At 38.7% G+C, this 13,551-nt stretch overlaps 1 protein-coding gene across 1 annotated transcript in view; it reads right to left on the reverse strand.

Annotated features, from left to right (window-relative positions):
* Window positions 1–10,331, reverse strand: part of LOC125886191 (dynein heavy chain domain-containing protein 1-like) — a 30,987-nt gene extending 20,656 nt beyond the window's left edge. The window contains exons 1-19 of the mRNA XM_049572199.1: window positions 10,308–10,331; window positions 8,284–8,741; window positions 7,689–7,886; window positions 7,351–7,554; window positions 7,158–7,268; window positions 6,893–7,049; window positions 6,415–6,669; window positions 5,976–6,119; window positions 5,395–5,494; window positions 4,939–5,171; window positions 4,593–4,836; window positions 4,266–4,423; window positions 3,106–3,231; window positions 2,713–2,989; window positions 2,370–2,497; window positions 1,121–1,319; window positions 948–1,039; window positions 641–866; window positions 370–495 (exon numbers count right to left, since the gene is read on the reverse strand). Coding sequence (XP_049428156.1) covers window positions 370–495; window positions 641–866; window positions 948–1,039; window positions 1,121–1,319; window positions 2,370–2,497; window positions 2,713–2,989; window positions 3,106–3,231; window positions 4,266–4,423; window positions 4,593–4,836; window positions 4,939–5,171; window positions 5,395–5,494; window positions 5,976–6,119; window positions 6,415–6,669; window positions 6,893–7,049; window positions 7,158–7,268; window positions 7,351–7,554; window positions 7,689–7,886; window positions 8,284–8,651 — 3,346 coding nt within the window. The 5' untranslated portion in view covers window positions 8,652–8,741; window positions 10,308–10,331. The remainder of the gene's footprint in view (window positions 1–369; window positions 496–640; window positions 867–947; window positions 1,040–1,120; window positions 1,320–2,369; window positions 2,498–2,712; window positions 2,990–3,105; window positions 3,232–4,265; window positions 4,424–4,592; window positions 4,837–4,938; window positions 5,172–5,394; window positions 5,495–5,975; window positions 6,120–6,414; window positions 6,670–6,892; window positions 7,050–7,157; window positions 7,269–7,350; window positions 7,555–7,688; window positions 7,887–8,283; window positions 8,742–10,307) is intronic.
* Between the last annotated feature and the right edge of the window lie 3,220 nt (window positions 10,332–13,551).

Here is a 13,551-nt window from a genome sequence, read left to right on the forward strand (position 1 = left end):
GTGCTTATTCTGCGCAGCATGCATGGAAATTAAAAACAATATAGTATATCTTATTACATTTCTTGCCTTTACCATAATGGGGTGAAGTCGCTAAATTGCTTTTGAGAAATAAAGTCACTAAAAAGGTTATTAAGTCTAGCGAGAAAGCCGACAAGTTGGCAACACTGTTTGGGGGGGGGCCGAGAGCATGCACTGGGAAGGGGTGTGCTTGATTTACAAAATTAAAACAAAATGGGAGCAACGTGGGAAGGCTCATCATGCAGCACAAAATCATTTTATCTCAATTTCTTGTTTTGAAAATCGAGAGATGCCAAAATCGTAACTGAACATAAAACCAGATTAATCGCCCAGCCGTAATATCCACCTTACCAAGATCTTGTAGTGATTGCACCCAATCCTCCATCTGCACCCGGTACTCAACACTGTGTGGAGACTCCAACATGATGTACAGAGCCATCAAATCATTCTCTATCTCAGCAAAGTGCATTTCCAGACCTGAGTGAACAAACACATGGAACATCCCAGCAGTTTGTTCGGTGAATATTTTTACACACTTTCTCTTGCAACAGAGCCAAAGCAGTAACTCATTACACTGACTACATCTGCATTACTAATTTGCTAGTTTGGTATTCAGTCTCACCAATGATGAATCTTGCATCATTACAGGAGCGTTGACTGGCAGCTTGGAGATTTGAAACAGTGCTCTCTGTGGGCTCTTCTGTCTCTATTAATCCGTGTTGTGACTCAGGATGCTGCCAAACAGGCAGAGTGAATTTGTCCAGCTGGAAGAGTCTGGTTTTCCATCCCTGTTGAAGCTTTTGGAGGGTTTGCTCCATGTGGCACTCTGCTTGTGCATCTCTGCATATCTGACAGGACAAAAATGTCCCATTAGTATAATTAATCAAGAAATGTGTTAATGGCATTTAATTGTTTGTTGGTGTTGTCACCTTGGTAAGTAGTTTCTCATCAACTTTAAGTTGTTGAGATGTCAGGTCAGCAATTGTCACCTCCCTCTCTGGGACATACACTAGGCCAATTCCTGCCAGGGGAAATTTATTTTGATCAGTTTAGATATGCTGGGGTTGCATGCATGTATTACAAAATGAGTTAAGTGTCTGACCTTCAAAAATAGCTTTCCGATGTCTATGTTTGAGTGTGGGGCTCTGCAGCTTGGCCATGACTGACAGCTGATGGCTTAAGCTTTCCAGGGTTCCTAAAGTCTCCTGCAGCACTGCATCATGGGTTGGTATGATACTTGTTAGAGAAAGCGCTTGCTCTGTCCATGTGGCAATTTTCCCCTGAGCTTGTGACACCACAACCTGACAGAAACATATTTCAGAGGAATACTGAAATGTTTTAATTCACACAACACTCACACACAAAATACTGTGATGTTATATTGTGAGATAGGCTGTGCTTACCATTACTCCAATTTTTAATATTAGAATACTTGTTCTCAAAATAAATTAAAGGAGCAGTGTGTAAAATTTAGGGGGATTTGGGGTGATTTAGTGGCATCTAGCAGTGAGGACTGCAGATTGCAACTAGCTTAAACTTCTCCCAGTTGGAATTCCTTTACTGTTCATTGATCAGGAGGTTTTTAGTGGGAGCTTAATTAACTGCAGAGGTCTCTTCCTCTCCAAAACAAATGAACACAGTGATGAAACCAGTAAAAACACTCAATAAAGCAGTTTTATGTTACACATCAGTGTTTCTCCAAAGCTGTTTGGCATGTCAAAGACAGGCCGCTAGCTCAGCACCTGCTAATATGTGCTCACCTTTTTTTTCCAGATAACTTAAGATCTGGATGTTTAGGGGGGGTTTATGAGGAGCCAAATAATCTGCAGAGGTCTCTTCCTTCCCAAAACAAACAGACCTGGTGCTTGATACTGGCAAAAACAACTGATAAAGCAGTTTAACATAGAAAAATCGGTTTGTTTTCTGACTCTGCAGAGGAGCTGCTAACTACTGTGGCTGACGCACAAACGCAACTAGCCCTATCTAGAGCCTATTTTAGGTTTGTCCATTCTGAGCAGCTGTAGAAACATGGCAGTGCAACATGGCAGACTACGTGGATGAGGATCCACTCCCTATGTAGATATAGACAGCTCATTCTAAGGCAATGAAAACACAACAATTCTTCTTTTTTTGATGATGATCCACTAAAGGAAACATATTTATTATTTTTAATTTCAGCCAATATATCCCCCTAAATCTTACACACAAAACCTTTAAAGACAGACAGAGAAAGCTAATTTGAGTTGTATATTTTAAACAAATCACAATGAATGCATTCAAATAATGATCTCCTTGCCAAACCTGTTTAACCATCTTGTCAGTAAGTACAGAGAGGAACACTGACATGTTACCTCAGTGAAAAGCAGCTGTTTCCATTCCTCCATCCATGCTGTGTACACAGCAATCAGCTCCCACAGCTCTTTACGGGCTTTAATCATCTGAACATGTGTTGTCAAAACGGTCAAATCCATTGGATGTTCTAATGGGAGGCAATAGAACATAACAGTCTGATTAGATTAGGATTTTGTAAATACATAACATGATAACATTTTTACCATGCTTAGAGCAAAACCACCAAGTTTTTTTTTTCTTGTTAAACATGCATATTTAATCTACCAGTGGTCAAAGCACGAGTTCAAAAATAATGTTTTCCAGTCTGGAAACAATTTATATCCATAATTTATACCATCTCACCTTGCAGGTTTTGACTGTTTCTGCTGAGCTGCTCCATCTTTGCGCTGAGATTCTGCACATGCACATACATGTGGGTCAGTTTGGGGACCATCTCTTTTGCATTCTGGGTTGGGTCAAGGAAGGCTCCCGATGTAGCTTCAGAGACCATGTTTTGAAGGTCACGGGCCAGAAATGAGAACATGGTGTCCAATGCATTAGCAACTGAAGGAAGACGTTGGCACACAATGCTATCTGCTTGATTTAAGTGGGCAATAAAGCCATCCCAGGTGGCCAGCATCTGAATATAGAAAACAAAAGCAAATACCCTACAGTGTTCCGTAATGATGCATGAAACTAGATTGTACAACTATAATATGATTATTAATGCGATCATTTCCTTTTTTGCCTGCACACCTTTTCTTCCAAAGTCACCTCCTGTTCGGTCATCATCCTATAGTTCATGCTAATAGTGTCCTGGAGGGAGTGAATGTACTCCACACGTTTCTTCATGTCAGCCAACATTTTCACAGACTCCCTTTTCTGAAATGAAAAGACACATTTAGCATTATTATCAGTTTTATATGTTTATCATGGCTAACATACAGTGTTACATCAGTGATGTGAAATGTGTCTCCTGGTCCACAGGTAAGATCAGAAACCATGTAACTTTAAATTTGCAGACTGCTGTTTTAAATTTGAATTTTAAGATGAAAATTCTTAAATAATATAAAGTGAAAGACATCACTGTAACTTTTATTCTTCTGTTTTATATCTGTCTTAGTCTCCAGCTCTTTACTGGCGCCATGGTGTATTTCTTTTGCACTTAGTCTTGATGCTTTTGATGCTTTATGTAAAGCACTTTGAATTGCCTTGTTGCAGAAATGTGCTATATAAAAAACTTGCCTTTTCTTTCTTTTCTTTTGCAAAAACAAGGTGTTTGTCAAACAATAGTGATATGTTGCTTTTGGGGTCCGAAATCATCAAAATATGTGATATCAGATGGCTAAAATCTTATTATGTTACAGAGCATTAAATATTAGTTGAAAGTTGACATGTTGAAAAGTATTTAAAGTCTAGTGTCCAAAGGTGAGGGTTATGGTTAGCTGAAATACAATCTACGTCACACGTCTCACTCTGACTTGAAACTGCTTTTTGAGAGTGTTAAATAAGTCATCATTACAAAAGTTCACTGGACTACTTACTCCTGCCAGTTATACAAGGATGCACCGGTGTTCCTTCAAATAACATCACTGACGACCTTAATGCACTATGCATCACCTGATCATTCTTGGATAATGGATTCTAAATTCAGAACACTGAAAGACAGAGCCCATGGGATGAATAATTAAATTAAAGTGAATGTGTGACCAAAAGAGGAGTCTCACAGGATCTGAATCTTCCATCTACCAACTTTGTAAAGGTAAAACTAGGAAAACTAGAGTGTTGTCTTCATACCCTTTGGGTTATTTTATCTCTTCTGCAAACCTGGTTATGTATTTCCCTTTACATCCCATTTTCTGCTTTTACGTTTTTATTTTTCATGCAAGTATGTAAAGTTTAGAGAGCTTCTTTACCGTAAGAGCGTATTGTGAGAGGTCATGTAAGTCTCCTGGTTCTGCCTTGAGGTCAGCAGAAGCACTCTCCAAGTCTGATATGAGGCTTTCTGTGTGCAGCTTTATCTGCTCAGCAAGGTGCTCTAGCACTCCCTCCTCAATGACCCTTAGCTGTTGTCCTTGAAAAACAAAGGCAAAGAAAATATTAGAGCTTTCAGGGCATTCACTATGAAGAAGATAAAGCAATTTCTCAACCCATCAACTGGCCATACAGTTTACTTTTGGGGCAATGCTGATTTGAAAAGTTCTTGTAGAGGAATCTGTACTCTAGTATTAAAGAAGACATACCTAGATGTTCCTTTATGTGAGTGCACTCAATGATGAACAGCTGGTTTGAGGTGGAGACTGATGAGGGACCTGTGTAGATTCTCTCCATCCAGTCGCGCACCTTCTTTATGTACTCCTCATACTGTACAGCAGGCTGATCCTTCATGGATTCCAAAGAGGCTCGACTCCATTGGCTAACGAACAAATAGATGTCCACCAACCATGAGTAGCTCTCGCACAGCTGCTGGATTTCTAGTGCGGCTTTCTAAATACAAGAAAGGTGTGAGCAGGTTTGTAAATTCTTCAACACGACTGTTGATTATGCTTCAACATTTGCTAGTAATTGATTTGAAAATGACAGTCTTGCCTGCATGATCTCGGCGTGCTCTTTCTCAACTTGTTTTGCAACGTCATTGATGCTGATGTGCCACTCTAACTGTCCCTTGGGGAGGGGATAGTAGCAGCCATGCACCCTGTCACCTTGCACCATTAGTGTGGTCTGTTGAGACAGCGCCAGCCATCGAGCTGACAGGTCTCTGAGCAGTCGATCGCAGCAAAACTTTCTGCGACCAGTCATTCCATCGTTGTTCTTATTGTCCCCTGAGAATTAAAACAATGGATACTCAATGAATTATGTGTCAAATGACAAATAATATACCATAGTTAATCTGACTTTGGAACCGTTTCATACAGCAACAGGAATGACAACTCTGTGCCAGCTTCAGTCAAATATTTATATGAATACTGCAGGTTAACTCTATCAACTGAAATCAGAAGAGTGAAATTTGAAGACCAGCAACAACCTCAACACAAAGATCCGTACCTGTAACAGTCAGATGTTCAATATAACTGAAGTCAGATGTTAAATCCGAGGTTAAGACACTGTCACTTATCTCTAGGAAGAATCCACAAGTGTCACACATCTACCAGAGAAGAAAGGTGTTAAAAGGCTGGTGATAAATTAATGATCGAAACACTGCTTGAATAAACAGATACAATAAACATAAAACATTAAATATAATGCAAGTATTCATGCTACATAACTGTTGTATATAACTCTCTAAAAATGATTATGTCATTGCTGTAGAGCAAATTTAATGTTATTTGTAATAAGTACATCCAAGGCCGTACATCTGTGCAAATAAACCCTTTGGAGATATTCATACTGTCATTTTTTTTAATGTGTTTTGGTAACTGAGTCATTCCACTGGTGCAAACACTTTTCTGTTTATGTGGTGCCTCAGATTATGAACTATAAAAGTGAAATATTATGTTGTAATTTCTTTTCTCCATTACCAATTGTCACAAATATGAGGCACATTTCCAGTAACACCCAGTAACAACTGAACAATATAATATAATGTAGGTGTAGCTTTGTTTTTAACTGTGGAAATTTGTAATTACCTGGATTATGGAGTTGCCAACAGTCAGAAGTGCTTCACTCACTGTTTCTTGGAACAGATGTATTGGCGGGTCCACACTCAGCTGACTACTGGCACTGAAACACAGCTCAGTGCGGAAGAGAGAGCCCTGCTGAGACTTCTTCCTCTGACAAACAAAAATACATCAACAGCATTAATTTAATTACATTTTAATCCAATTCATTCTCTTTTTTTAATCTGATGCTTCCTACATTATTTCATAGTAATAAAAAATGTGTATCTAAATCTCTCCTGGTTAAAGCTCCAGAGCAGGTTGCAAAAGTGCTCTATCTGAAAATGTTGTTTATTCAAAGCAAAAATGACAAGGCTATTATGTTTTTAATCAACAGTAGTAGTAAGGCTTGTGTCCTTGTAGTTGGACACTGCTACATAAATAGAGTGACGAAGAATGCGCTCATTACCCTCAAAACATTGTTGAGGAAATAAACAACATCTTGTCGGGTGATCGTGACGAGAGACTGCACAGTCATTTGATTGACGAGATCAGCAAAGTTGCCCAATTTCTGCAAGATGCTTTCAGACCTAGCCAACTCTCTCTTGAGCTCCTGCTGGTGAGCCAGATGGAGGTGAATGGGTTCGTAGCGTTTATTTGGTTTTTTTGCGTATTCCATGTGCAGCTGAAGCTCACTGTGTGCCTTGTAAATGTCCTCTTTTACCTGGGGGATTAAAAAAAACATCACTGCAATAAAAAATGTAAGTGATAACATTTTAAAGACGCATTTTGTAAAAAAAAAAAAAAAAAAAAAATTTTGGAAATGGGCAAACTTCTTTCTCAGATGAAACTGTCTGTAATGTTTGCTCCATCATTAAAGCTATTCTTCACACCTTAACACATTTGAGTTTTGTATTGTTTTGTTTTACTTTAGAAAATTGTGTTACCACGTTTAGGATGCCAGCACGACACTGTGATAACTTCTCCAATATCTGCAGACACTCTTGATTCATGGTTATCAGTGCATTCTTGAATTCCAGCAACGTGAAGGATTTAGACTCTTCCTGGGGCAGCCAGTGAGTCCCTTTCAGCTCTTCAATAATTCTGTAAAAAGATACAGTATCATTACCACGCAATATGAGCAACTAATGATAAATCTTACCATCTATAAATTTTTAAAGTTAAAGGTCACAGAAGGTCAATGGGATTCACCTGGTGAGCAAATAAAGAGCATTTCTGAACTGAGGCACAGCTATAACCAGAATATCCTGCAGATTCTCGCACCTGCGCTGGAAAAAGATCTTGCGCACATTTCTATGCCACCTGGAACAAACAAAAAAACAAGACAAAGCGTTAAGATAAAACAAAAAAAAGAGACAGAAAGTCCTGCTTTTTATGTACTTACCAGGTGAAAGCTTTCCGCAGCCTAAACTCCCTGAAAAACGGGATTTCCTGCAAAGAATTCCACAACATAAACTCCCTGTACCACTCTCCCAGACTGACAAGTCCACCAGAACCCCGCTCTGTCACATGTAGCACAGTATTAGGGGTGAAGATGTAGTGCTCAGAACCAGCGTCACTGGGATGGACCACTTGCAGGTCATAGGGTCTAAAAACAAAGAGGGAATATCACTGTGTATTCATTGATTAATTGTGTGCATCCCAGCAGAATTAAAATACTACATGATAACATCTATGGGAGTGTGAAATTAAAGGTGGGTAGATAACCTGATTACAGTGTACCTGTAAAAGTCCCCATCCACTTCTTTCAGGTAATAAAGCTCCAGTCCTCCCAGGTCTCTTTTCTTGGCAAAGATATCAACTACCTTTGTGCCAGTGAGAGGAACTTTATTTGGTTTGGCTGCGTTCCCATTTTTCACAGTCATTATCTTTTTATTCTTACATGTTGTGACTTTTATTGATTCATCTTTCTCTGTGAGACTGAAACAATAAAAACTGAGTGTAAACAACAAAACATTTATCAGACAGTTTGGGGAGTGAATTTTTACAGCTAAATCTGATAGCTCTTATTCTCACAGTGTAACAGATTTCCAAAAACACACTGGGATAAAACTGTGTCTCGAAAATATCTATTTCTAGCAGTGTGTTTCAGAATACCAAGGGCCTACCAATCCTATCGCATTCTATGATCAACATTACATATTTCTTCATAATGTTTCCTAGTGTGAAACAGTGTGGTAATAGTATTGTATCTCATAAATTAGCATCTCATGTAAGCTAAATGAGCAATGAGCTCATACCCACAACTTTTAAAATTGCATCAGAACAAATGGGTGTATTAAAATCAAAATCAAATCTCTGTTATTATCCCATGTACCTCTGTGCTGTCAACTCATCAGCAGTTCTGAAGGGGATTTCAGTCCCTAATGCTGAGGCCATTAATCGAGGTCCTTCTGTCCACTTTGTGTCATCTATGGCTCTCCCAGATCCCACTTGGGCTATAAGACGAGGGAGTTCTACCACTGATAAAGGTCTGTCAGAGGAGACTTGTTTGAGGGTTGGGGTATGACTGAACAGAGCCCTGTCCACAATGGCTGCTGAGAAGGAAGGTGGCCCTGGGCACAGAGGTGGTAAAGTCACTTCAGGACAGCTGGCCTTTTTCTTAACCTTGGATCCAGGCCTTGCATTGTCTTTACCACAGGTCGGAGAAGCTCCGTCGTGGGATTTTGCTGCTGCAGCAAACATGCTGCTGACCTCTCTTTAAATACCATCAGCAGGTTAAGGTACCACAAAGTTTGTCTTGCCAGTGTCTGTTAAGACTTTACTCTGGAGTTTCTGTAAAAAAAACAAACAAAAAAGAAACATAAACTTGGAGCATGAATCACTTGAATACTTATGCTATACCTGTCCTGCAATGTTAACAAGCCACATACTACAAAAACGTACATGAAATAAGCATGGTCTCTATTATATGTAATATCATTTACTAAACACAGATTTATCAGTCTAATGGCATAAAAAAAAACTCTACTGAAAAAAATGTTATGGAAATAAAGACTTTTTCTAATTATTTGTTGTCTAGATAAGCAATATATATTATCATCCCTCACGTATCTGACAACACATCCTGAAAAATACCATCTATACCTTTGTCTAAAACTCTGGGATTAATCAGAAATAATACTAGAAAAAAGATCCTTACTTAGAGCTAAAAATGTACATGAAATTAGCATATCCCTTCCAATTATTTGCTGTCTATAAGCAATATATATTATTATCCTGCGACTATATAACTTTGTGTGAAACTTTGGGCTTAATCAGGATAAATCGCCACAGACTAGAAACAAGATCTAGATCTAGGTCTAGATACGCAATATATAATCCCTCGGCTATGCTATAGCCTATATCTGACCAGGAGTCCTAAAAAAGTTTACAGTCTTGGGGCATAACCAGTGTTGGGGAGTTACTAGTTAGATGTAACAAGTCACATGTGATTAAATTACAAAATAACTGTAATTGTAATCAGATACAGTTATTGAGAAAAAAGTGATTAAATTACAGATGCTAATTAAAATGTTTGCTGATCACAAAGAGGTTACAATGAATATATTCTTTTAGGTAAAAAGTGTAGAGTTGCTTTGCATCTTTTAGCCTTATTTTCTGGACATTATTCGGCTTTAATGCCCAGTTTGAAACATATTTCGAAAAGTTATTAAAAAGTTATCACATTTGATGAGTAAAATTATTCTGATGGGAGTAATTAAAATAGTAACATTACTTATTGCATTTTTAACAGGGTAACAAGTTTGCAACCTATTACATTTCAAAAGTAACCTTCCCAACACTGTGTAACTGTCTTATTTACATACTTTTCCCCTAGGGCTGATTAAAATTTGACAAAACTGAGACTGAGATTCACCAAGAAATACAACAAAGGGCCCAACCTGCAGGTAAAATCTTGATGATAGCACACACAAGCGCATGTAGACGTTAGCTTACATTTATCAACTATTACTAATTATTTCGACTTAAGTACCTTGAGTACAATATCCTTCACGTGCTTTAAAAAATTACTGAAACAACTTTAATGGGTTCACGTTATCCACTATTAAATTACAGCACAAAGTCTACGAGCTAAGCAGTGTTTGCTAGTTATCGTTAGCTAGTTAAGCTAACCTTGTTATAACAGCTAAAGTTAACTACGTCACTAGTAAACCAAATATGTTGACTTACACTTGCCGTAGTTCAATAACGTTACCTGCTCTTAACAGAGCTGAAGTTCAGGTACCAAGGGTATAAGAAAGCAGAACATGACGTTTCTAAAGTTAATTAAGTACTTTAAAACAACTTATTTACTAGCTAACAACATGAGGACCAAACAAAGTTGTGTTACTTTCTTACCTGGCTGTGAGGAAGTTGTCTGCGCAACCACGGCGACGGCTCGTTGCCACGGTAACGCACAGTAACTTCAGTTGGGCTGTTGGAGCCGGTGAAGGTCAAATGTGTTTAAACAGCTTTTAACCTGTTCATATACAGTTTAATCCTAGAGCTTTTTTATCCAGTGTAGCTCGCCAAGAATACAGAGAGAGGTAACAAGAAATCACAGCAAATCATTCCAGTACCTTTTATGTTCAATGTGAATTGGATGGTTTTTCATGTTAGTTTAAAACTCAAACGAAATTTGTCCTAATGCTACTCCTTTCTTTTTCAGAGCATGGGGGTGGCTGCGATGTGACTTTGTATTATTATTAATATTATTATTCTTATTATGACCCTCCCTGACATTAAAAATACTTTTTCTCTGAGCCTCCCTGAGTGACTGGCAGAAAATGCATGACCCTTCCTCCACCATAAATTAGTGATTATATTTTTAAAGCATACCTATTGGTGTTTAAAAGTTAAAAGCTGAAGACAAAATTCTGCAGTTGAAAACAGCCTCAGTTTTTCACTCTTGTCGTGCACGATGGCTAGTTGGTGCAAACGGTTTATATTTGCCGAGTGATTTAAGTGATTTTGATGAAATGCCACAATTTTAAGCTCAGATTTGGTTATGTTGTTTTTTCTGACAGACGTATTCGTCACACATGATGTGCCCAAGGACCATCAGAATTTGAAAATCCAGCAATAGCTTCTGTTTTACAGGTTCTGCTGATGATAAATGGTTTATAAACGCTCAGTATGTTTTATTTAAAAATCTGCACTAAAATAAATACAAAACTGCAACCATTTAAAGTTGTATACCCCTCTCTTAAGCTAAAACAGACAAGACACGTCCCTTTTTGCACCTCAGTACCAAACAGCCCCTACTTGTACCTGACTGATTTCCTGCTATGACATTTCATGTATCTGCTGTGATCAATCTATTACCAAGAAGCCAAACCTGTGCCAGATTTCTCTGCTGTGCATCCAGCTGACCAACAACAACCCCTTTAACTCTTCCATGACCTGTTTATAGTTTAAGTTTTCATGCTGACCTCTTAAAATACCATATACACCTACTCATCAAGAAGTCCAGAATGACCATGTCTATGAAGTCCACAAGTCTTGTGCCTTTATTGTACGGCGCAGTCTTTGTCACAGTTGAACAGTAGTCTGGCTCCGTCTCCCACCTGAAACAGACACACATCATTGGCATCATTAGCTTAAGCAAAGGCACCTGTGCTTAATACTCCTGGCATCCTCTGTTAATGCTGATTTTTTCCCAAATTAACTTGAAACTCCTTGTATTCCCATTGCTTTATTGCATAAAACATAAGTGTTTTCTGTTTAATTCTGCTGAAAACAGTGGACAGAAATCTTTCACTCATTCTATGGAGCTCAAGTTTTGTTAATGCTGAGCACAAATCAGTCCTACTCTTGTATTTTGTCATGAAGTAATCCAGCAATATTTTTTTTCCTGCAAAATCTGACTCACACATGCAGTATAAATGCTAGAGGTGAGACCAAGTCACTGTTTTGCAAATCACAAGTCTCAAGTCAAGAAAGGCAAGTCCTAAACGCTGAGTCTTGTGTCCTAAATAAATCATAATGTGCTCCAAACCAAACGTAATGCCTTTTTAACATTTATTAAATTTAAAACAATCATGAGTGCTTATAAAAGTTTGAACTTGTGTGTTTAAACTGTTGGAAATTGTTGCATCCCTGTCTGTAATTTTTTGACCCACACGTTTTGCATATTGCAATGACTTATCTTTGTATCTTTTTTTTTTCAACTGGCACTTAGTAACGTAACGTTAGCTCTTCATAGCTTTCCTGCAACTTGATTGGATGCTGTCAAATTGGTTCAAACCATATAAATCTTGGGAATTGGGTGTCACCTTGCTGGGAATAGCATTAACCATAGTGGATTCAGGAAATGAAGAGAAAAGAATTTAGTCATGGCACACTTTTTGAGTCACATATTTTTTAATCTCAGGGCTTGAGGGAAGGTGTCAAGTATTTTTAAGTCGAAAGTCAGGTCATTGGTTTTAAAGTCTATGTATGTATATATAGTATATAATAACCTGGAATTACAAATTATTGTGTTTCCATTACCTCGGACTGAACTGTTTATATCTACACAGGGAGTGGGTCCACATCTATAGAGTTCACCAGGTTGCACCACCATGATTCTACAGTATCCCAGAACGGACAAACTAAACACTGGCTCTATATAGGGCAATTCACGGTTTTGTGTCAAACACCGTATTTAGAAGCCCCTCTGGGACAAGCAGTATCGCATTTGAAACTGCTTTATTCAGTGTTTTTACTGGTTTAAATCACCTGATTTGTTTGTCTGGCAGAGGTACAGACCTCTGGATAATTTGGCTCCCGGTAACAACATGCTGAATAACAAACATTGAAGGGAATTCTAACCGGGAGAAGTTTCAGCTGGATGAAATCTGCAATCCTCACCACCAGACGCCACTACATCTCCCTAAATCTTACATACTGTTCCTTTAATTAATGATGATTAATCAGTAAAATTTAAATGGCATACAAATGTAGCCTTAATTTAAAAAATGATGACACAATTAGAAAATTAATCAAAATTTGGTTGATCATAAGAATTTAGGAGCCTTCTTCATTATTTTGGTCTCACAGAAGGGCTTCATGTTTTGGGGGCACGCTGAGGAGATATGTTGAATCACCTTGTATCATCCAGCACACTCACTTCTCTGTGACTCAAGACCCTACACCCACTAACTTTGCCAGCTTGCTGCGGCTGTAAGAGCGTCTCCAGGGGGATCTCCAGCTCCTGCGGACAGCCAGGGAGAGATCTGGCAGCATGACAGCCAGGGAGGCCTCCAGGTCTCTGGGGCGGCCACACACAGCGTGCTCTGTTGAACAGTAGTAGCTGCACTGGCCGTAGAAACACAGATTACCCACTAGGGGGAGCCAGAAGTGCACAGAGAGAGGAGAGGAGAAGCGATAACATGACAAAGGAAAAATTGGGATAAAAGAGGTTGTGGGTGGTTGTGACCAGAGAGAATTAGAAGAAAGGAAAAACATTCAAACAGAATCGTAATCAGTTGACATACAAGGGCATTTTAAACAGTGTAAATGAATAATGGAGGATTGTGTGAGCTGTACCAGGGGACGTAAAAAAGGTTCGGGCCAGCTTGCGGTCGGTAGTGACATCTTTGATCTCCTTGACAACATCAAC

The sequence above is a fragment of the Epinephelus fuscoguttatus genome, linkage group LG3, assembly GCF_011397635.1.
Source record: "Epinephelus fuscoguttatus linkage group LG3, E.fuscoguttatus.final_Chr_v1".
Taxonomy (NCBI): Eukaryota; Metazoa; Chordata; class Actinopteri; order Perciformes; family Serranidae; genus Epinephelus; species Epinephelus fuscoguttatus.